We start from the raw sequence: 25,873 nt of genomic DNA on the forward strand, positions 1-25,873 counted from the left end.
TCTCATGCAAGAGAATCGGGGTCAATTATGCAAATACTCTTCAAATCAAACTCTGTCAAAGTTTGGTTCAAGAGTCAGTGCACTGTGCTCTAATTTTCTCGTTTGAGAGAAACGCAGCACAAGTGCAGATTAGATGGAAAAAGTAATTTCTCCATTCACTGTGTCTGTTCTCCGTGTCCGTGGTAGTATGACATCTGAGTGCAGTCCAATATTTCTCCCGCACCCATAGACTTGAATAGTTGTGTGTGAGCTGAGTGTTGCAGCCACTCGCAGTATGCTGCGATTACTTTTTAAAGTAAAAAAAAATGGCAGATCTGAGCTGACCCATAGTATAACATATGCCCGATTGCAATCTGATAAAACATTGCATAGTGCTCGGCCACAAACGCTTGTGTGAGTGAGCCCATAGATAGTGGCTCCTGGGAAAGATAAAGTTCATTTTCACCAGGTATCAGCACTTTCAGTATGGTGGTGGAAGACTATTGTGATGCTATTAACCTGAAGACTAATCCTATGCAGCTAAATAGAATTGGAAGACATGAAGGGTTCCCCTTACGTGCTTTTTCAGCTGGATTTCAGGGTGGAACAGCCTGAAAAGACATGGTGTGCACTGTGCACATACCCTAAGACTGAATTCATACATCAAAGAAACAATGTGATGTATAGACTGGCCTCATATCTTCCACTTCAAACCCAACATATAAAAGGCTTTTAAGTTCAGGTCGGGCGGCCAATCCATACATTCACTGTCCATATATGAGTTTCACAGACATCTAAATTCAGCCTACATGGAAGTACTCAATCAGAGCAATAATTAACAAACTGAGGCCTCATGGAGATTGTGGATCTCTGACAAAGGCACGGACTGACCGCGGGTCTCCAGACGGGAGCATGACAGCTTCACATATTTTTATGGGGCTGTAAATCTCAAGTTGGTAGACCCACGACCAGTCCGTGCATTGCGGTCGATGATGAGACCAAGATCCACAGACATCTGAATGAGCCCTAAAGCTGCTTTCACATTGAATTTTTGCAACGTTTGTTTTCATCTTTTTTCTCCTTTACACTTCATGCATTTAAAAAAAAAGAAGGCCACACCTAGTGCATGCTGCGTATGGAAAAAAAAAAGACCAGGGCCTCAAATAAAGCAACAAAAATGTGATAAAACCGTACTTTCTTTTGTTTTGAAAATCAGCTGGATATGCAAAATGGATATGATTTCATGAAACCTACTGCCCACCGTGCATTTAAAACCATGTTGTACTGAGTGGGGATGGGGTGTCTTAAAAAAGGCATGAAAAAAACAAAGTTTCAGTTTTAAGGCAGAATCTCAGTGTTCTTGCACTAAAAACGCAAAAATCAGACTAGATATATATATATAATAATAATAATAATAATCTTTATTTTTATATAGCGCTAACATATTCCGCAGCGCTTTACAATTTGCACACATTTTCATCACTGTCCCCGATGGGGCGCACAATCTAAATTCCCTATCAGTATGTCTTTGGAGTGTGGGAGGAAACCGGAGTGCCCGGAGGAAACCCACGCAAACACGGGGAGAACATACAAACTCCTTGCAGATGTTGTCCTTGGTGGGATTCGAACCCAGGACCCCAGCGCTGCAAGGCTGCAGCGCTAACCACTGAGCCACCGTGCTGCCCTATATATATATATATATATATATCCAACAATGTAGACCAGCTCACTCCTGTGAACCACCTGGAGCCTCAGCTGACCTGGTTAACTCCGTTGTGCCCGGATCTGGATGTAGGAGTCCATCCATACAAATGTGAACAACGACAAAGCAAAGTCCAGCAATAACGTGAGCAGATTCTGGACCGTGAAGAAGGCGGGTTCTACCGCTGAAACGCGTAGTCCTATCTGCACGACTTTCCTGCGTTATTGCTGTTTAGAACTGCTTGGACCATTGCATTTTAATGGATTTATGAATAAAAAGAAAAAATTTTTTAACAGCATCCTGGATTGCTCACGTTATTGCTGGACTTTGCTTTGTCGTTGTTTATATATATATATATATATATATATATATATATATATAAAAAATGTTGTATAGGAAATCACAAATAGAAACCAGTCACACCACAGTGGCTTTGCTTTCATAGTACAGCATACGGCCTTTTGGTAGAGTAATTGCTTTTTTTAGGAAGCAAAAGCGATATTAATACACTATCTCATTTAGGCTGGGGCTACTTGGCGACTTTGGGCATGACACTCATTGCACGACCAAAAATCGCCAGCACACTACAAGTGAATGGGGTCACATTGAGATCCTGAGTGGACTATGGCAAGCAAGTCATAGGAAGCGCAACAACGTTGGACTTTTGCAACTTGCTCATCACAGTACCCTCAGGGTCACAATGACTCCATTCACTTGTAGCGTGCTGTGATGTAGCAGCGACACCTAACAAATTTTGGCAACACGACCAAAGTCTAAATATAGCCCCAGTTTTATTATTCACCTGCAATAAATGCTTTGAGCAAAAAGCAAATTGGACTGAATATCAAAACCAGAAGACACTGGACCGAAACAAAGACAACTAAGGAGAATTGAATGAGACCTCAACTCATACCTGCCGGCTGTTAACCTTTTGCTTTTGGGCTTGCTCCCATTTTTTGAGACCATGTTTTCTAGTCTGTTTCCGGGTGTCCTGACTCAATCTCAACAGTTTCATAAGCATATAAGATGCGGTCGAATTCAAGTCAGGAGACCAGTGGCCGAACTGTGTATATGTACATGTATATGCGAAATGGTTGCAATGTAACCCTATGTCCAATCATTAAACATGTGACACTGATGTAATGAAGTTGAGCGAATCATGTAACCATATAGTATCAGCCTAATTTTCAATACCGCCCCCAAGGAGCTTCAATAGCTTAGGATTGTTTCACTTTCCTATCTCTTGTTGATGTACAGTATAATTGAGATGTTAATGTAAATCCCTAACCACATTTTAAGATGATACACATTACTGTTAAGTTTACTGCTTTGTTCCCTTTCCCCATACCTTTTTCTGTTTTGTACCCCAATAAAGCTGAGTAAGCAATTCACCCTCATCTCATTCCTCCCTCCCCTCTTACCTAATTCCTTCCTATTTTATTTCATTGTTAAAAAAATTTAATAAAGTTCTTGGAAAAAGGATGGTTTCACAAGTCGAATACCTATTTCTGAATTTCGAGTGTGGTATGTGTATCAAAATTCCCCAGCAAAGTGCAATATAATGTTAGTGAATGATGTTTTAACAAACCCGATTCACTAAAGTAAAGAATCCTCAGCAGATTGTAGGCATCTAAAAGACTTCTAAACCATAGCATGCTAAATCTGCGGCAGAAGTGCCGTGGATTTCATTTACAGCAGTGCAAAGCCTGAAATATGGAGATAAATTCTGCATCAAAATCAACAACTCATTCTTTCTGTGACGTGTTAATGTGACTCATTTATCGTGTCAGGAAGAAAGCAAAACAACAACAACAAATAAAAGATGACAACGCCTTGTATAATACATTTAAAGTGAGGATCATCAACCCTACTAGGGTTAGCAAGGGGCTTCTTGCCTTACTTTAGGTGGGATCCACTGCTGCTGTACGGCGGCCGAGTGCAGGATCCCTAGTCGGAGACTAATTGGGCCAGTGATGCACACGTAAAGCTTGAAGAGGATTATAGTTTTGGTGAAATTAAACCTTTTGGGCGTTTATGAATAATCCAATGCATGTAGAAAATGTATTGTCTTTTGTAAGACATTATTTTGCTAACCTTTGAGATGACAGTCTGCAATCACTCTATGTGTCTGCAGACTTTTGAATCTTCACATGCCTGTGCATTGCATGCTGTCAGTCTCGGTAGAGAGAGCAGATGGTCACATGACTGCAAGTATGCGATTTGCATACAGGAGGTCACATGCGAACTAGACGTGTTTGGCCTCACTCAATTCACTTGTATTCAGTGAAGCTGAGCACATCTAGTCGGAATGTGATCAGCAGTATGCAAATCGCAAACTTGCTATCACAGGACTGACGCTCCCGACATCAGCACCGGAGAATGAGATGTGCATGCTGTGGTGATTCAAAAGTCTGCAGTCACATAAAATGACTGGACAACCCCTGTAATTCCTGTTCACTAGGTATAATAGCAACAAATATTTTAACCCTGGCAGTATTTTACAGAATGTGAAAATTTAAAGCAGCCCTTCCGTCTAATTAATTTTTAATTAAATATGAGTACATGTAGTGTAGTGTAGTAATATACTCACCTAATGCTGTTTTCTCCAAGATCCAGCACCGCTCTACTCTGCCTCTCAGTGACGTCACCAATCTGCAGACTGTCCAGGTCACACTGTGCTATGCGTGACCCAGACGTGGCATCTACAATGTAAGCCTATGGAGAGGCAGAACGAGGGCAGTGCAGTCAACCTTGCAGTCTCTCATCTGAGAGAATTGGGTCAATTATGCAAATCAAACTCAGACCAGAATGTGATCTTAGTGTGATCCGATTCCCTTAGATGAGAAGATAGAGAAAAAAAAATCTCCATCTTCTCCATTCCTTGGAAATCGAACTGCATTCAGATGTCATTCGAGTTGATTCTGATGGTTTCCATGCACTAATTGATTTGCATGGTTGAGTGTGATCCAAATATCAGGATCAAATTAGGACATGCAGCGATTTTTTCTTCTGATCGGCTCTGTCCGAGGAAAAAATTGGATATGTGCAGGGTCCCTTAGACTAACACGAGTGCGATCCAATGTTTTGTCAGACTGCAATCAGACCGAAAATACGGTCGTGTGCACCTGCCCTAAAAGAGACTTGTCTTGCGCATTAAAGAAGCCGGCTAGTCAACTGCAGTAACATCACTGAGAAGAGAAAAACGGGTCGAGAAAGAAGCGGTAGGTGAGTATATAAATACACTCACACTACTTTACATGTATATATACACACATTTAATAAAAACAATATTAGATGGGTGTGATTCCTTAAGGTGGCACTATATAGCCTGGCATACTATAGGCTCTATAAGCTGCCGTGCTCATTACACAGGCTTGTCATCATCATTGTGGTGTTCAGGTAGACTCTACAACGAGCGTGTGACTATGCTTCTTCCTTACGTAATGACAGTTACCTACAATTCTGCTATATTGCCTAATAACTCTATTGCTTGTCTTGGGCTGTTTCTCATATAAAACAGCATTTTACGCCATCCCTGATGCAAAAAACTGCCGTACAGCTTCATTCAAGTGACTAGGGTCCGTAGAAGGCCAGTAGCATTGCTGCACAGGATGAACTTCTGAAAGACTCCTTCACTCCAAGGATCGGTAGGCATTCTGGCTGTCAGACTCACACTAATCGAATAAAGGCATATTCCAGCGATATGCCATCACTTCCTATAGTGAGCAAACCTGATTACATCTTAGCTGTGTGTAAAAAAAGATATCATGAAATTAGAGAATTTCTTGTGTTTAGTTACTTAAAGGGAATCTGTCACCCCTTTTTTGAGATATCATATAATGATATCATTCAATTGTGTGTCACATAAGGATTCTCTTAGTCCTTTTGCTTCCCCTGACCCCGCACCTTTCATGCATAAATACCTTTTTATATCGGTTCAGATGTATGTAAACTGCCGCTGTCCTGTCCGCTGGGCGGGGCTTATTCAACTGCTCCCCCCCCTCCCTGTCTTGCTCTATACAAGAAGAAATGCGTAGAGCAAGACAGGGAGGGGGGGAGCAGGTGAATAAGCCCCGCCCAGCGGACCGGACAGCGGCAGTTTACATACATCTGAACCGATATAAAAAGGTATTTATGCATGAAAGGTGCGGGGTCAGGGGGAAGCAAAAGTACTAAGAGAATCCTTATGTGACACACAATTGAATGATATCATTATATGATATCTCAAAAAAGGGGTGACAGATTCCCTTTAAGCCGGATTGATGTCCTTCTGAAGGACCCTACTACTTTAATACTATTTTCAAGACAAAACCTAAGATAGAGACAAAATGAACATACACCATGCTATTAGTAAAAAGCTATAGTGCACATAAATAACATAGAGTATTTAGTAAACGCTGTTTAAAAAAAAAAAAGCATAAAATCCATCCCACCCGCGCAGAGAGAGAGAGAGAGAATTTTTTTTTTGTCCGACAGCCAGAAAGAATTTCGGGTTAAAATGACTGTCTGGAGGATCCGCCAGAGAAAAAAACGTTGCAAGCTCCGTTTTGAAATCTTTGAGGATGGTGACGGACAGCAACTTTTGGCGGATCCTCAAAAAAAACGGATGCAACGGACGGCAAGCCGTCACAATCCGCCATTAATGGAAGTCAATGGGGAAAAAAACAGATCCTCAAAAGAAAATTGAGGATCCGTTTTTTTCAAAACCTGGCGGATTGTGACTGATTGTAAAAAACTGAAGTGTGAAAGAGGCCTTAACAGTAGGGGTGAGGACCATCCCGAGTAGGGACACCTTGGCGCTGATGGGATGGCTTTTATGCTTTTTTTATCAAAGCAAGTGTTTGCCAAGTACCGCATGGTAGTTGCGTGTAAACCAACTTTTTCTTTTGGTTTTGCTTTAATACTATTTTAGTTGAATACTTGGAGGAGTAAAAATGATATAGCATTGACAATACTTTACTTCCTACCGAAATGCCACAGCGTCCTGTATGCAGGGCTGTCACTTTTTATTGAAGAAAGAAAATAAGAATAGGGTGACAGGTTAGTAAAAAATTCTGCTGGTCTGGCTCCTGCTAAGATCTGTATACTGTAGCTAGTCCCTGCAGATGAAAGGCCGTCATGTATCCTATGGCATCCTGACAGATAAGCTACCTCCCTTCCTTCTCCGGCACAAGCCTTGCCTCATTAGTTATATACCACAATCCTTGTTCTGTTGCTCCATACCGGCTTCATTTGCAGGCAGTGCCGCGCTTCTTCACCGTCCCTTCCTCTGGATATATGTCACTTGTCATTATATTTGCACCGCTCTCCGATGTTTACAGATCACACAAAGACTTCGTTAAAAATAAAACTGGCGATAAGAAGATGAGAAGCGAAATTCTGGAGGAATCAGCAAAATAAAATAAAAATTGTGAAAAGAATAAAAAACAAAGCAAAGTCATTCTCGGCAGGACGTCTCTCTGTGTCCTGGACATGTAAAACACTTACAGTTAGGAGGGGAGGAAATAAGTTTGTGTGAAAGGAGAGAGAGCGGCAAAGCGAACAGATCAAGACTTTCAGATCTTGGCTATGGCGGCTGAGTCACAATTTCACCGCAGCGTTTGAAATGTGACATAACATAATCATAATTAAATCTTTAATAGCATAAAATTATGGGCATGATTATTTACCGCCTTGTGTGCCAGTTTGGCAATGGACTGTTTCAATATATGGCCTAGATATCAAATGAACTTTCAGCAATTACTGATGACTATGGACACCTCAGCAATCCGAGGCGCATTACAAATGGGCTCAATACAGATAGAAGTGCCATGCACCATACAAGAATATAAAATTTAGCAATGACTAGTATTCTAAGAGAAAGCGGTCAAAGGAGGAGATTTCTGCTGTAGACAACAATCCCTCTCAAAGACAGACTGTAGGATGTTAACTGCAAACAATAAATTAAATGGATGCCTATTGTTTGCCAACAGCATCCTATAAGCCTTTAATTTCTGGCAGGGATGCCGAATACCAAGATTTTCATATTAAGTGGATTCACAAATAATCTCATGTGTATAGTGACCACTAGATTTGTCTTTGATGATCGCATTTATCCCAAGATCAGAGGTTCTAGATCCTGCTCCAACCATAGAAACAATTCACAATCATTATTTTTTAAGAAAGCGGGTGGTTGGGAGGACAGCTCTCCTGAAGTTGACAAGTTGTGTAAGGGGTATTACTGGCAACAACACATGGGGAAAAAAAAAGATGCAAATTAGCTCTCTGTAATTCAATGTCCAACCTGACGAATGACACCATCTCGAATGGGAGACACCAGCAAGACTTTTCATTCATCCAGAATCAGAGATAACTAGCCTGATTTTCCCACTAAGCACTTCCAATAACATTAAATACACAGAAGGTCTTCTTAATAAAGGTCCGTAGTTGGTGGTTGTTTAATACCCAGTTGACACAGGCCGACACCATTTTGGATGTGCTATGAACGATCTGTAATAGACTGCATAGTGCGTGAAGGCTTTCAATGTTCTCAGCAGCACGAGTCTTGGTTACAGAGGATGATGTGCTTCCGAAAACAATAATTTTTGGGGGGCAAACCAAAACTCATTTCACTCGATCATCAAGTGATTGGCAGCATGTTTAGCTTGCACTATTAGCCTGCAGTAATCATGCAAAGTAAATGGACCTTGAAACTCAGTCTCAAACCAAAGGGTGTCTCGTTCAGCCAGACAAACCTTCCACTGCACTCATGAGGGGAAAGTACCCTGAAAAAGCGGTTTGTAAGACTAGGGTCACACAAAAAAAAAATTCTGTCATCCAAGAAAATCAGTCAGATTATGCTAATCACTCTTTCATTAGAGTTTGATCAGAGTTTGGGCCCATTTTCTTGGATATTGAGAGAAAAAAAAAATCTCCATCTTCTCCATTCTGTTAGTCTATGAAAATTGGAATGTACTAAAAGAGACACGAATGGCCAAGTGCGAGCCGATAATAAGATGCAACTCGTGCATGCTGCGATTTTTTTCCCCAGAGTAACACAGAGATGCGCATGGCCCCATAACACAACATGAGGACAAGTGCTATCCGTCAAAACCGTCAATATCTCTAGGTATATTGGAAGGCTCATTAACAGGTCAGATAATAACTCAGGTGGAACTCTCAAAAGTATTTTTCCTGCCGCTCTGGATCTAATACCAGGAATGGGAACTACAGAGAAAAAAAGTTTAATGGAAAGATTTGTACCACTTCCAGGTTTTAGACATAATCATGATTTTGGCTTACAAAAATTGATGCAAAATACTGAAATGCTGCTAGGTGAAAGTTTCCTCAATCCCACCCAATGATCTGTAAATGTTGAGATGTTGCATGAATTCTGGTACAGTGACTCCTCTATAGACCATGTCAATAATAGACAGATTGCTCTGAACTTCAAGAAGCAAGCATTCCAGTAGCTAATTCCAATTTTTTAGTGGCCTACCAATATCTAATTTGATAAACGCCAAAATAAAAGAGAAGACTAATTTCTAGGCACATTGATTGCCTCTTTTTTCCAATCCTGCACCAAGCTCTGGAATGATCTATTCCTGCATACCCTAATCAAAAAGCTACCTTTCTGCAATAACTTAAAAAATATTTTTTTTTCTGTTTTTTTTGTGTCTTGGACGAGCAACCAGGGACTGGTATCAATGAGATCACTACGTAATTACTTTAGCATATCACTCTCAGTGAAATAAATAGCATATTAGCAGAATAACCAAATAAAGGTGTGTTATCTCGAAGCATGGAGCGCTTGTGGTCTGGCACATTTATACTCTGTTTAGGAATTAATATGATCTGAATTTATTACAGCAACACAAACATGACTTCCCCGGAGAGGACACGTCAGCCTCTTCCTGAATATCACAGACAACAAAAACAATAGGCAGCAATCTCCGGAGAACAAAGAAGAATGGATTATTGTGGATAGCATGGAGAGAACTTCTAGAATTCGAGAACGGCCATAAAAAAAACACTCGGTATTTCCAAATCAATCTTATGAAGATCCTACAAAGCCATAGTACGAGTGTGTCCAGTGACCTTACTGGGTCCTAGAGTGTGATATATGGGTCTATCATAGGTGCTGTCTAATGGGATAACCACATCTCAGACTTATGGGTCATCGTGTTGGTTCCTGATCACCACGGGACAATCAGGCTGGGAAGCAACTGTGCAAATTGATATCTATGGGCATGAACAATTTTGAGTGAATGTTGAGGTTGAGTTGGGCCGGATAGGGCTCTTGGCCTTAGCTACTATTGATGGACCTAGTTGGAAATCCTCCCCCTGTTATTAAAACAGAATAGCAAAAGAGAGTCTAAAATACACAACTCCTTGAATAACTCAGCTAGAGTGGAACAATGGATTTCTAGGCTCGCAATTTTAGGGAGGAGGGGTGGATTTGTTTTTCTTTAAAACAGATTAAAATGGAATGCGATGTTGATGCAGGCAGTCCATCAGTTTTTCATTATGTTTAGGGTAAATACAGTGCTCTTTCTATTCCTATAATAACACTTTAAAGATTTTAGCCTACCCTAGCGACTTAATAAAAAACATACTTTCTGTTAATAGACCAAATATGTGTCATCATTTCCCATGTTAAAATGAATATTTTATGAAGGAATGTATGAAGACAGAGATAAAAATGAGTGTTTTTTGCAATTTTACAGGTTCCTGAACAATAAGACAGTCCATGGGATATCAGACCTTAAAGGTGGCCTACACGCAGGCTGCATCAGCTGATTTTACCAGGACCAGCCCAACCACCTAATGTGTATTGGGGGCCTTTCAACTCTACTAATGGAAGAAAAACACCATCAGAGATGGCTCACGGTGGCTTAAGGTGCAATTATAGTGCACAATTATCATATTGCATTCCTAGGATCGCTCGTTTCACGTGAATCATGCAGTGTAAACAGGTTGCGATTCCCTGATTAACGTGCCAAACGCTATTTCATTGGGTGAAATAACCATTTGGTGTGCCCAAAATGATCATCGCTCTCGGCAACTCATCATAATGTATAAACAGGACGTGCACTAACCAAAACAATGGCGTCCTATATTTTGAATCCTTCAGTGACATCCGAAGCACGGTCTGCCTGTGTAAACAGGTTGGTAGACGACCGTCAATTAGTAATTATTTAGATTGGTGAATAAAATACACCCTTACTCTACTCTCCAAAGTCAGAACAGGTGCATTCTTGGCTGCCTGTTTTTATAAGGAGGGGACATCGAGAAGCACAAAGAAGCCATGATTGCAGGAGCCTTGGCAGGAGCACAAGGAGTCCTTAATACAAATTTATGGCAATCTGCAATGCACTTCTGTAAAGTCACCATATTACGTGGATTTTCTAATAGAAGCAATGCCTTATTCTGCCATAATACCTCTCTACTTGGCTAGTCGCAAATGACAGTAGATTCTCTAATTCGAGAGAATCGAGCTGATTGCATAAATTACACTCTGATCAAACTCTGACCAGAGTGTGATCTGATATTCACAGATAATGAGAAGATGGAAAAAAAAATGTCTCCATCTTCTCCATTCTGTCAGTCCGTGAAAATTAGAGTATACTCACATGTCATCGGAGTGCAGTACAGTATTTATCATGCACTCATTGACTTGCATGGTCAAATGAGATCTGACAATCGAATGCAACTAGAGCATGCAGCAGTTTTTTCTTGTGAAAAAGAAAAATCGGACATGTGCATGGCCCCATAGAATAATATTTGTCTGAGTGCGATCTGATATGTCGGAGAGCACTTGAATGCCGATCGAAAATACGGTCATGTGCACCAGCCCTTGGGGAATCTGATGGAATATAGTGGATATTCACATCTATCCAACACATAAAATTTTTGCATGTGATAGTGACATCGGAGACTTTCAAATTTACAGTAGGGTCTCAAGAACACCAATGGGTTCAATATTATGGCCCCATACAACTCAGAGACTGAATCGAGCCAAAATAGGTTGTGTGAATGAAAATACAAAGCACCTATCCAAAAGTATAGGCAATGACTCTGTCCAATGGGAGGTGTAGGGTGGTTTGGTGACTACAAGCACGGTCCTCCTTCACGCCACACTCTGGAAAATAAAAAGCAATGGGAGCCACAAAGCAGCCGCAGAATGGGTTGGTGTTGACAGTAAATTAGAGTAAATGGGAAGATGAACCTACTTGCATAATGGATAATCATAAAACATACTGGTATTTTTTATAAAGCACCTTCACATCAACATTTTAAAGGCCACACATGTATAGTCTAAGGCTACGTTCCCATGATGAGCTTTTGATGTTGCCGATTTTTTGAGCCATTTATAAAAAGTTACCAGCATTTTTTCGAAAATACGCAGCGTAAAAAAACTCATCAAAATCTCATCGTGGGAAAGTAGCCTAATTTTAGCCACAAATGTTTTCCTTAAATCTCTCTGAGCTCTATAGTTTCACGTTGTGTTTGAGTACTATATGATAATATCAGACGGCCCGAGTACTGAGCATCCAAGCATCGCGTGCGTGAAGCGAACAGTCTGTTCATTGGAAAAACTGACTTTTCATATCATATGTCGGTTGCAATGTAAAAACAAATCATAAAAAAAAAGATCTCCGTTATGCTGTTTTTCCAGTGCAACATGACCTTGATCCGCACAATCACTATTGTGTATTCTAATTGTACATTAATACAACTCTCACAGCTTATTTTGATTTCAGATCCCCCAGCTGGCGCTTAGTATCACTTCAGCTGTTCACAGGCCCCCCTTCAATTCCCCGCTTCCCCCCTCCATTCTTTATACAAGTAGCCAGAAATTACATTCTCCCAGCCAAGCAGGGAGCCCTACCAAACACACACAGATACACAGCTCTGAAGCCCACCCATCACCAGGCTTCCTGAGGAAATCAGACCTCCTGCATGTAACCCCATGAATGCCTGGACGACCAGAAGAAAAGGAGAAGCCTATACATAGTTATACACCTGCCTGGACTGGATTACCAAGCTGATCACACACAAATGGGGTATGGAGGGGTAGTGCCGGAAGATAATAGATAATATAATAATATTTAAAGATATGACTACCCACATGATATGAAGATTTAAAAAAAAATAAAAATAAATAGTATATATATATATATATATATATATATATATATATATATATATATATTCATAATGGGTGTAAAACTTGGAAGTGTACGATAAGGCTTCAAATAAAAAAATTTATACTAATTTACCTTGTAGTCATTAAAGTTTTTTTTAAAGAAAAAAAATTGCACACACTTATGTATATATATATATATATATATATATATATATATATATATATATATGTCTCTCTCTCTATATATATATACACATATAGATAGATGATAGGCAGATAGATGATAGATAATAGATAGATAGATAATAGATATATGTTTATTTTTTTAAAGAAACTTTGAGATTTAGAAAGTAAATTACCGTATTTTTAAAAATTTAGGTCTCATCACGCAATTCCTAGGCGTGCATCCATAAACAAAAATGCACAAGACAAACACTGCACATCTGCTTTTTTTATGCCCATTTGTTATTTCAGTCCATGGGTAGAAAAGCATAAAAAAAATAGGAAAAAAAAGTTCCACGCGGTCATAAAAACAACTACGGTAAATATATTTCTTGCTGAACAAGAATGTTACTTCATCGGATATGTCACGCCTTTGTATCATTCCCTTGTCCTCTTCTAAATTTGGAGATGGCATGACGTCATTTCAATTTCTTAAGTTGGAAACCCATCGATCAGCATGGACATGCACCGCGCTCAAACTGACTTATGGGATGTCGACTGTAGAACCTTAGAAAAATTTAGGCTGGGGTGATATAAAGCCCGTTATTTTCCAACATAAATTTACGTACTATGGTCTTCAGCAATATTTTGGGCAAATTTATGTAAATGACCAACTCCTAGGTCAAAAGACAAACCGCCGAGAATGCAACTCACTGTTAGAATGCATTGTAAGGCCATGTGCACACGATGCATTTTTCCTGCGGATCCGCAGCGGATTTTACCGCGCAGAAACGCTGCAGATCCGCAAAGTGATTTACAGTACAATGTAAATCAATGCAAAAAAAAAATAAAAAAAATCGCTGTGCAGACGCTGCGTTTTTTTCCGCGCGGTTTTTGTTCGGTACAAAAAATGCAGCATGTCACTTTTGTGCGGTTTTCCACCTGCTCCATTCTCCAAATCCACAGGGGGAAAACCGCAGTGGAAAACCGCACAAAAACCGCAAGAAAACCGCACAAAAACAGGAAGAAATCAGCAGGAAAAATGCAGGTCATTTGACCTGCGGATTTCTTCAAATCTGCGCAGAAAAATCCGCAGGACAAAAAAGTACGTGTGCACATAGCCCAATAAAGGCGTAAACTATGCAGGAATTTGCCATCCATCATGATCTACCGCGTATGCGGCTGGCAACAGGCTGAAAAGAGCGTATAGGGGAAGGCACAACTGCAATATCGCCATGGATTTCACAAAAACCTAATCAAACGTGTAAAGGGCACTCGAAAAAGCGGGGGAATGACTTACTTTGGATTGAGTTCTCGTTAAGCTTACATAGTTACAGTATGTGACATTGAAATAATATACCGTATGTGTAAATCATGCAATAAATGACTTTTTTACCTGGCACCTTTTCTAATGCATAGGAATAGAAAGTCAGGCAATGAATGTGATGGTAGTAATGTACTAGAATGTGGTGTAGAATACATGATGTACAATAAAAAATTTCATTGTGCTACCGTGTTGGCCAGAAAAATCGATGTATTCGGTGTAGCATAAACACATCTAACCAAAATGTGGTGATCTGTCCGTGTCAAGCATCTGCACATGAAAGCTACATATAATAACAGGCTCTGATAGAAGCACACATTTTTTTTTTATCAGAATGCAGAAAATACAAAATGCAGTGCCCACATGGTGACGTCATTTCATTTCTGAAAGATGGCGCACTTTTTTTTACCGCACTGTAAATGGACAGTGCTCAACCTCACAGTTAAGTTTTCCTTCACTTTTGATACAGATTCAGGTTGACGTCTTAGTCCTAGACTTCAAGGCAGTAAAATAGGGCAAAAAAGCTCGTTGGTGCCCTACTCCTGGGTGCACTTGCCCCTCGAGCTAAGACCCTGATTCAATATGTCTATCAAGGCAACCTAGGCATCTAAAGTAAGAGTCGTCGTCACATCATACTAGAGTACTTTATTGAGAAGATGGCAATGTTTGAGCCAAGATCATATTTTGGTTTTCTATAGAAAAAACTTATAATGGCGTCCTCTGCTGAAAACAATGGAACGAGTCTACCAGTCCTGGCCAGACTCAAGTCCCTTCACTGCTTGCTATCTCTCTACCATGTGTGCCTATTCTTTGTATGAATGATTTCCTTGGCGTCATTGCAACAATGAGGAATAGACATGAAAGGAATGTCTACAGAATGTCTCTCCTCGTTGGCAGGTGACTGGATGCATATTCCGGAGGTAACTGTCCCTTTGGATGACCCATGGCTGTGAAATTACAGGAATATCCTCACTTCCAGTATGGGGTGGGGTGGGAGAGAAGAAGAGCCCTAAAATTTGGCTGGGGTCCAAATGTCTAAATGAGAAACTCAATCTGACTCTTCAGCTCCAAGGGTATACGAATATAGATGGCAGATATGCGCAAACTCAATGTGTCTGCAGAAGATTTGTTACGCAGAGCCATTTGTTGCCAGCCCCTTAATAACGACGTATGAGTCACTCATTGTGCCAAGCGTAATGACCTGCAAAATGCTTTCAATGCACTTTTTAAACATCATTTGAATTAAATTCACGAAATGAACAAAAAACTTAATGTACAGTGAAGCAAATGTAGTTATCCATTTGTGTTAAGCTGGGCGGACAGCACCTGACATTGCCTTCCCATAGCTGTGAAATATGTACAATGGCGGTTTAATGGGACGAGCGCACACGCAGACTAATTATATATAAAAAGGACAAAAGTGAGATTATCTGGACTTTGGTGTCAGCGAATGAGACTGTGCCATCCGATTATGTTCTGAAAAATTCTGACGGGCGTTAGTCACACACCCGGACATGAGTGTATCTATATGTAGTGTGTGTATGGCAAGAACTGCATAGTATGGTTATTAAGATGAAGACTGGTGGTAATCTAATAGGGTGTAAAATGGGAGTTCTTCCAATAATATGTGGTAAATTAGCAAAATCTATCTGACGTGAAATAGAAAAAGTAGGTACCGTACGTCATTTTACCTGGTTTTCCATAGGAATGCAGGCAAATCAACTGTGCTATCTGGTGCAAAATGGAAAATGGTAAGTAGTGCCGTTTTCCACGAATGGTGAAAGCGGGAGCCTTCATGTGAATGAATGTTCCTGTAGACCCTTTATTCTCCATCGCTAGGGGTTTGCAAATGGAAACAACCAATGGAAAAAAAAATAGATCCTACTACTTTAGAAACGAGAGATGACAATTTGTGTCATGCTATTCTGGTAAATTAGATTGTGGGCATGAAAGGAGTTGTAGAGGGCGCTAGCCGGAGGTTGCTGCCCACTTCCCCTGTTAGATGCAGCGTCTTCTCCTGCCCCACAGGTCAGGGTAATTAAGTCCAACAGCAGCTGCAGTGAAACCAGACACTGGTGTGGTTATGTTCCACCAGCCGGGTCCCAATTACCTGCTCGAGCTTTCTAGTTACAAACATCGGACCTCTTCCCTTAACGCGGGGGGTTAATGTTCACCACTGCGCAAAGGGGGTAATATGGATGTCATCCCGCCATTACACTAAGACACTAGTGCGCGTATCAAACCTGTTAACGGAAGCCTGGCATATGGTGCCCTGATGAGTGACAGCTCCCAATCCTATGGAAATCCCACTAGGGAGATTTCCACGCTGTCTCATACAAAGTATATATATATTATATAGAAAATGAATGAACCTATGAAGAATAATAATTCGCTATATGGCAAAGAAGGATCTACCACGACTGGAAAATCGGAATCTTTACTTCTTCTCTTCTGTGTAATGCAGATGTGATTTACTAACATTACTACAACGGGGCGATTATTCACCGACCCCCTGTAACTAGTAACAGGGCTAATTTTAGCTTTCGAAATTGCTTTAGCCAAGAGCTAATTAATTGTGATCGGGCGCTATGGTGCCTACCTAGACTTTACAGTCTTATCTTTTATTTTTTTTGCTGCATTTCTCTGGATGTTCTTTCCCTAATTCACGAGTAGACTGAATTGTTCCACGGAGGAGTAAATGTAGGGTAAAGACATAGGACTGCGGATTACAAGATGTTCAGATTGTGGCAGAACTGACTTCTATTTTGTGCCGTAATGTAATCTGTAGCCACGGGCAGGTATGCTGCATGCATGGATTTTTGCTTTTAGATTACTTAGCCCATGATATTATACATTTATGAACTGTGCTAGATGCCAGGTGTAGGGTGCAAACTCTCTCCTGCCACCCAGTCTTTGCGCCTTCACTGGCTGATTTCCACCAAGAATCTAATTTTTAGGATTGTTTTGGTGCAGATTTGTGCATCTATGTGTACTAAGTAATCGATCACCCTGCTGGTAACGCTCATTTACCGGCCTGGCATACTTTACAATATGTGCTAGATTTTGGAGTAGGCACATAATTCACATACTGCCCCATTATACGGTGTGAGATTATTCTCTCTTGGACGTTTCATTTCCTTAGAAACATTCGATCTAGCGCCGTAAGGCGATCTAACCGGACGTTACAGGTCCTGCTGCCTGACACAGTCCTGAATGAGAGCCAGAGCTAACAGCTAGTCCTGATCACTGTATGACACGTCACCTCTCATTCTCTGTATACTGCTGGCCGGGGCCCAGAGACGCACACACTCAGATTAGGGCACAAATAAATAGCTGGGGCAGAAACAAATACGCTTTCTCTCGATCGCTCGCACCAGGGCCGAGGACACTCGTGATTGTAATACAGAGTTGGCACAGGCAAAAGGAAGGGAACTTGCATGTGGATCTCAGTTGTACGTGCAGCCAAGTTTCATTCCCAGCTAAAACATAAAATAGGAGAGACAGTATTTTTTTCCTTTTTCGCATGTGTACTGTTTGTGATAAAAAAAAATACAGTGGTGTGAAACTGGAAAGAGGAGATCAGAGTCTCTGCACGGCAGTCCTTATCTGCGCAAATAACTGCCGCCGTGTAAAACAGATCGGGAGCAAAGTAATTGTGTGACGTGCTTCAACGAACCCTTTCTTATATCATGACATATCGGCTTGCATATAGATAACAGCAAGCCAGTCCTGTCTGCATACCTTTGGTGCCTAGAAGAGTAGGCGCTGGAGTTAGCACCAACTGCTCCAAAAGAGGCTGCAGAAAAGATGGCTGGTGGGGTGAACCCGAATTCTCAGAGGGCTGGAGTTCTGATCGTCAATGCCTACAATTTGCACTCCCCCAAGATGGCCGCTGCTGGGATCACCTGTGCGTCATTGCAGACTTCTTTTTTTATGACACGTGGCTCCGTATGAATTCATTAGAAAGGGGGTGGGGGGGTGACGGCAACAAAGGGTGCACACACCATAAAGAAAATAAGAGAAATAGTAGAATCATTGTGACTCAATCAAACCAGTAACATCTGCATTGAAATGAATGAAGAATTTTATTTGTGAGTTCTGGGTTTCAATCAAAAATATGAAAAAAAATGCTCTGACCTTCGGATTTTTACTATAAAAAAACAAATAATGTGTGGGCATAAAGGACAACCCAGTGTATAATACTGCAGTCCTGACTGATGATTTTATACACTCTTCCCTAAGAAATACTCAGGTCTACAACTTTCTAGGAAATCTGGGGGCAGACTATATTAACACAATGACCCATACCTTAGTAGGCATCAAAAGGGGGAAAAGGGATCCGTATATTTGTGCTGTTTGGTACAATCCTTTTCCAATTGTTTGAGCTCATTATATGAATATAAAGACCTATGTGACCGTAATGCCATCTTAACATGCAGGTCAAGGCTGGTATTACACCATGCCAGGCATGGTATGCTGGAAAATAGTCTTCAGGATTAGGAAATATTAAACGTAGTGATGAGCAATGAGGAGAGTTATAAAAGGAAGGATCGAGAGACACAAACAGCTCTTCCTTATAGCCGGAGATCGATCGCCAATATGCAGAAACCCCAGGGCATATCTTCCAGACATCCATCCATCTATCTATCTATCTATACACACACACAGGGAGAGAGAGTGTGCAATATGCACACATATATGTATATTATGCATATATACATTGGGATATTTATATGTATGTATATATATAAATGTATATATGCATAATATATATATATATCGATGCCTATGTATATTTCTGTATATCTATAGATTTATATGTCCATATATAAGAACATAAGTAATAAAGCAAACAAATGTATGAAGGTGGGTCGTGTGGGTCTATATATTGATGCATATGAAGACTGGATGGATGTGAGCACATACACACAAGTTTTATCACTTTTACCTTTTACTATCTTAATATTTAGTTTAAATGTTAAACAAATATACACAATATCTAGCCCCCACCTTCCAAATTGATTTCTATCCCATCACAATTAAAAATACACAACAAAACTACAAAAGTGTCCAGCGTATAAAGGGTTAAGCTGAATCCCCCCCCCCACCAGCTGTCGCAGAGTGAAGACCAGAAAGTGACTTAATTTCATCCATCCCTGATTGCTTCAGTAATAATAAGCTCAGAGCCATCTAAAGAAGAAACAACTGACATGCAGGATACATTAAAACATTCACTATCTAAATATGGGATAATCTGTGTTAAAGAAAAAAAGACTTCAGTTTGTTTGGTTTTTTTTTTACCCCAGGATTTTTTTGTGGGGGGGGTCATTTGCTTTCTTATCTTTTTTCTTCTATCTGTTGGTTCCTTAAAGGAGATAGACACCAGACAGAATTGATTAGAGGGAATAAAGGACCTGCCTATGACGCAAAGTGCATTACGGCATTCCTGCGGAAACATCAGCGAGCTAGGTTTCGAGGTTACCATGAGTCCCCTGTGCTACGAGTCCTCCGGACATCACCATTCTATCACCTCTACATTATGGATTATTAGTTTTATTATACGGATTATTGTTTGTTTTTTCTCATTTTGTGATCTTGATCTTTCTACCTAATAAAAATACAGAAATAAATAGTTAAAATGGTTACTGTAAATACGTCAACAGGTTGCAGATATGATCGCTGGACAAAAAGGAGTGAAAATGATCGTGAACGCAAGTTACATTTTAGGCCCAAACGTCTTTTGGAAATGTTATGATGTAGCATCAGATCTAAATAGACGTCCATCCATGAAGAAAATGTCATCTTAAGAACCTATAAGGGCAATCGCCGATATTGCGCCTTTTCGGCGGCGGTAGTGGAGGTAACAGAACTGATCTGGACATTTGTAACATTGCTAAAGCAACGCTGTTGAGGACCACAAAGAACGCACAGCGGCTGTCAATGGGTTGTGCCGTATGACAAACCCAGCTCTCTGCTGCATCCGCATCTGGCAGGGAAAATGAAGCACGAGACATAACGGAAAGGCATTATAGCGATACGACTATAGAATAAAGCCAGCTCCGATAGGTGAACGTTCTTCCCTTCCGCCTGTCCCTTTTATTCAGTAATTCGGACTATAATATTGCGGTGCATTTAATACAAGCTCATGTATAATGCAAGAAATGCTATTTCATTTTCAGCTGTTAAACAGAAAATTCAATTTAGCTGAGCGGTTGTCTGCCAGATATATTACCTTATTAAATTTGAGCGGTAGCCCCCCTTACGTTATTTGGTATCTGCTTATGCAGTGAATTCCTATTCTTACTTTTGCTGAAATTCAGATTTTCAGTGATTATAGACACACACATCAATTCATTATTAATGTCTAATATATATTCCCTCTCCACATGTGTCCATCTCCATGTCGCAGGAGCCCAGGTGGGTTACCGACCCCGCTCCATCCATTCACCGGTAGGCTATAAGTGATAGTGGCAGCGTTCTTCCACCTTACATAATGTATACAAAGACTTGGGGTTGCACAAATTGTCCTAAAAATTCCCCCGCCCTTCTTAAAACGCCATTTATGAACCAGAGGAGCGAGTCATCTGCGGGGGGGGAAAAGGTGAAAAGCTAATCAAAATGTCAAACGCGACAGTAATGAGTCACACGTTCCTAACAAAAAGAAAAAAACCTGTCAAATATTAATAATCGCAAAATCACAAAAAAATAAAAAATCTGTCGACCTGACAATGAGGCAGGTGACGAGCAGCACCTCGTCGAATGAGATCCCGCGCACTGACGGATGGTTGCCTCCTTTAAAACAATGTTTTGTCTGCAAGGAAACGAGCACCAAACATTTGCATGTCTTTATCTGATTTCTGTTTGCAAACACTGGCAGCAAATTTGGTCAAAACAGACGTCGCCTGAACCTTTGCCATCTCCATGACACTTTATACGGTCGATCAGGTTTATAAAAGCCTATTCTGCATATCTAATAAATGACATTTCGTGACGAGTGATAATGACAGCGAAGATCTAGGGTGATTAGAATAGATTTTTTTGCTGGTATATGTCGCATGTGCGCACAGTAACGTTCGGCCTAGCGCCTTATTACAGCTCATTCCCCATAAAATTCTTTGTAGTGTGAACATATATTTACCCGGGTGACCTTTAACACTGTCTTTTACAGGACACCACGGCCATAGCAATTCGCTGCGATCACAGTCCTCGTACAGAACGGGCGCGTCTGTATAATGGCAGTTTTATTTCTCCTGATCGCTCGATCGATTCGATGCTGATCGGCGCCACAAATTCTATCCTTTTTAGAACTAAATGAATAATCGTTTTTCATTTCTGATTATTTCCCATTTGCACGGGAACAATTTAACGCACATTAGGATAAATCACGAAAATCCGACCTATTGACGTATAGTAAATGCGTTGCGCCTCCAAACGGAATCCTCCCACAATGCTGCCTTTTACTGAAAATCACCTTAAAGATCCCTGAATACAGATGTAGCAGAGCGGAGCATGTCAGAATCGATAGACAACATAGTCTTAAGCTATAGTTTTACATAGGACTGCAGGTGCCTTCTCTAAATTAGAAATTTAAAAAAAAAAAAAACAGCCCTGAAGCGTCAAGTGACAAATTCAGCTCTGCTGCATCCATACACAAAATTAAATATGCTCGTAAATGCGGTATACCTCTAAGAATCAGACAAAAAAAAAATATATATAACTGGTAGGACGACAACCTTTCCGATAGCCAACAAAGCAAGGATGAGAAATTGAGAAATGCAATATCAACCGCCTGTCAATCACTGAACCGCTCCTCATCAGACTTGTCACCAGCCTGGGACCTTACCTGGATAAAAATCTTTGGATTTGGACAGCTTGATTGTGGCTCCTGTCTCTTTCTGTAGCTGGACGATGGTCTGCCCACCCTTTCCTATGATAGATCCAGCTGCATAACTAGGAATGAGGACCTTTAGGAAAAACTGTCCGTCTTCTGCAATGCAAAAAAAAGGAGAAAAAAAAAAAAAATTCAACAGTTAGTTCTAAGTGTCAGTGGGAAAACCATGCAAGTTAATAGCTAAAAAAATCCCCCCCAAAAAAAAAAAAAAATACATTGCAATTTTTTACATGACATATATATGTATCTATACAAATATATCATTTTTGGATCCCATATCCTAGACGGTGCTACAGATTTAACCTGTGATGGGAAGGAGATACATGGCAAAAAGGATGCGAGCTTGCAAAGAAGAAAGTGAGAGCTTTAGAATGGGGAGCAATGGAAGATGAACATACGTGTGGAAACGAGGCATCTGACGATCCAAAACTCTAGACGAACCTATTCCAAAGTCTCACCTCTGAACAGCATGTTTAATTTGTAAGCATTAAGAGGTTGCCAAGAAAAAAAAAAAAAGGAAAAAAAAAAAAAACCCCTCAGTGTAACGTGGAATGACTTCCACACTAATCCCAATGTATTTCTTTAGCTTCTTTCAATCTCTCGTGATCCTCCTATAAGCTTATTAATTAAAGCAGTTTAAGCAGATTTTTCTCCCCCTTATTTCAAAGCGATCTACGGCTTAAATCACGGTGATCGTGGGTCATCGGATATAATCACATGTGCCCGATGCAGAATGAAAGAAAAAAAAAAAGAAAAAAGAAAAAAATAATACAAGAAAAAAAAGCCCCCCCCCCTGAAAATATGTAACACAGAGAGCAAATATGGAAGGTTGTCTCGCTGAATGAAATGACAGGAAATGTGGTATGGTATATATTTTTTTTAATATATAACAAGTCACTGACTTTGCATAACCTCAACATGTTCCAGTAAATATATATCCCTGTACAGTTTATGATAAAAGTGCAGGTCCATGGGTGATTCCTGTGATGGGAGCATACATCCAAGCCAAGAAAAAACCCACTGATCTTCCTTGCAATTCCTCAGCAAATGCATTCACCTCTGCATCGTTGCATTGTTATGCCTCCAATAGAAATGAACGTGAAGATGCTGGGACACATCACCAGGATGCAGAAGAAGCACCCCCCAGCTCTTGTGAGCTGAGCCTCTCTCTCTTCCCCCCCCTCCCCCAAGCTTACAATTAATGATTGGGGGGGATCAAAAAAAAAAAAAGGCACACAGTATTACTCCAAAAAAAATCCAGGCACTCCAGAAAGGGAAGGTTTGACTTGCTAAATAAAAGGATGCCCAGAAACAATGAGAGGGGACCGAGAGGTGCAGCCACTGATGTGCAGCTGACTGGTCTGGTCCCTGCCTCCTCCATGCATCTTCCAGCACTGAGAATTAACCTCTTCGCTTCCGAAGGAGAGTGAGAGATTGCAGTGTTTGTACCCCGTCAGTCAGCAGCGGGGTGATTCCCTCCTAAACCCATAAACCAGCTTCCCATACATCGACGACATCGCCCTGACACGCGTCTCAAGAAAAGCGACCACTGACAATCTTTCTCTGAACCCCAAAAACACAGAAGGGGCGTATTCCTGCAGGGTCTTAACACCAAGTCTATTGAAACCAAAAATATATAAAAACCACAATAATAGTAATGCAAGAAGACGCCATTTTGACCACAGATTATAATAGACACGCTTGCGTGAGGACCCCCAACATATATTGCAGAACTACAATATTATGGGGGCTACAGTCAAGGCCAGGAGAAGCGAGAATCTGCCTCAATAGCTATAGTCCACCCCCCTTGCAGAACAGCAGCTGGTGCACTCACCTCCTGTGTTGGTCCTCTTCGTGCTTCCAGCCTCCGGAGGGGCTTCCAGGGGTCTTTTCCTAGAGTCTGGGGGGTCTAGGTCTATAGGGACCCCGCTGTGGGTCCCGTTTTGCTGGATGGGAGCTGCCGCCATCATGTTTGTGGGCTGCAGCAAGCTGAGAGCACAGGGGGACACAAGGGGAGCACAGGCTGGGGAAGGAGGGGAGTGAGTGGGGGAACCCCACTACCTGCACTGGAAGCACTGCAAAAGGGGGAGCCCCCTGGTGCACCTCCAAATATACAGACACAGCAATACAAGGGAGAGGGGAAACGGAGACAGAGAAGAGCAACACAAAATAAATAAATAAAAGAGAAGCCAGGAGGGGGAGGAAAGGGATGGAGAGAGAGAGGGAGAGAAAGAGGGAGAGAGAAAAGAGGGGGAGGAGTGCAGAACGGTGGGGGTGGCGAGGAAAGTGTGCAGGGAAAAGGAGAAGGGGGTGATAGAGAAGGATTGGGGAATGAGAGAAAGATAAAGGAGGGAGGGAAGCGGAGAGGTAGCAAGCAGAAAATAAAGCAAGATGGCTGGGACTGAGAAACACAGAGAAGAGGGGAGGGTGCAGAGTGATGGGGAGGGAAGGGGTGTGTGGAGGAAAAGGGGATGAAGAAGGGCTGAGGAGGAAAGAAAGGAGCGAGTGCGAGATGTGTATGTGTGTGAGAGAAGAGTGGTGCTGATTGCAGCCTCTCACTTGTTTCCTTGCTTTCTCTCCTCCTCCTCCTCTCTCTTTTGTTTCCTAATAATCCCCCTGCCTGCTGCTCACACTGGCTCTCTTGTGGCTGGTGCTCTCGGTGATCCAGCGCTCTGTCCTCTCCTGGCTGGCCTCAGAAGTGTCTGTGGGTATTAAGGATGCTGTAGCAGCACATCCCCAGCCCAGCATCCCACACAAAGGCTCAGCGCTACCTACACCTACCTATATAGGTCAGCTCTGGTAGCATGGACTCCAGGCAGTCTTCAGCTTGGATTCCTTGGTGAGATGACATTGCCATTTAACGCGTCGCTCGCCGGTCGACTCTGAAGGAAACAAACAAAAAAAAATGTTATTATTCACGTAAACCTATCACACCGTGTATAAGTCAGCACATAACACGCGCACTACAACTACCGACATTTGCTGCAGGGATTTGTTTATGTTTTGTTTTTACAAAATACTGCTGCAGAATATGATGGCGTTGTATACAAATATTATCATATCCCATTATATGTATATATATACAAAAAACAAATATTCTAACTACTGTGGGATTGTAATATTATTAGTATAAAAAAGTAACAAAGAAACAGTCATAACACAAATTATTCTTACCAGACCTATTCGTACAGTGCTGCAGAATATAATGGCGCTGTATAGAAATATTATCGTATCCCATAATATATATACAGAGAAACACATGAAAAAAACATCTATAAGTTTTAATGTATCCCATAATATATATATATATATATGTCTACAAGTATCATATCTCAATTATACTATATATATATATATATATATATATATATATATATACACACATATACAGGTATATGTATATATAGTATTTATACAGAGAAACACATGCATAAAACAGTCTACATCACTAACTACAATGGGATTGTAATAATATTAGTATAACGGAGTAACCGTCGGTGAAGCAGTCAGTACGGCGCTGTGGAATGTGTCGGCGCTATATGACGATTGTTATTATTAATTCCTATTATTTAGGAGCACTTTCTTTACACTTTAGTCACGGTTCCTATGTATTAAGCCGCTCATACACCAACCTCTGGATAAGTTATGACCTAACGACAGAGCCGGACCCTCTTCAGGCCAGACAGG

General features: G+C 40.9%; 1 protein-coding gene across 5 annotated transcripts in view; it reads right to left on the reverse strand.

The window, feature by feature from the left end:
* NOVA1 (NOVA alternative splicing regulator 1) overlaps positions 1 to 25,065 on the reverse strand; it is a 95,565-nt gene extending 70,500 nt beyond the window's left edge. For 2 of the 5 annotated variants that reach the window (XM_073577792.1, XM_073577789.1), the window contains exons 1-2: positions 24,021 to 24,891; positions 22,139 to 22,282 (exon numbers count right to left, since the gene is read on the reverse strand). In XM_073577792.1, the coding sequence (XP_073433893.1) occupies positions 22,139 to 22,282; positions 24,021 to 24,156 (280 nt within the window). In that variant the 5' untranslated portion in view covers positions 24,157 to 24,891. The other 3 variants (XM_073577791.1, XM_073577793.1, XM_073577790.1) reach the window with 3 other exon arrangements.
* Between the last annotated feature and the right edge of the window lie 808 nt (positions 25,066 to 25,873).

This window comes from Dendrobates tinctorius, unplaced genomic scaffold, assembly GCF_039654945.1.
Source record: "Dendrobates tinctorius isolate UK_male_01 unplaced genomic scaffold, ASM3965494v1 ptg000057l, whole genome shotgun sequence".
Classification (NCBI taxonomy): Eukaryota; Metazoa; Chordata; class Amphibia; order Anura; family Dendrobatidae; genus Dendrobates; species Dendrobates tinctorius.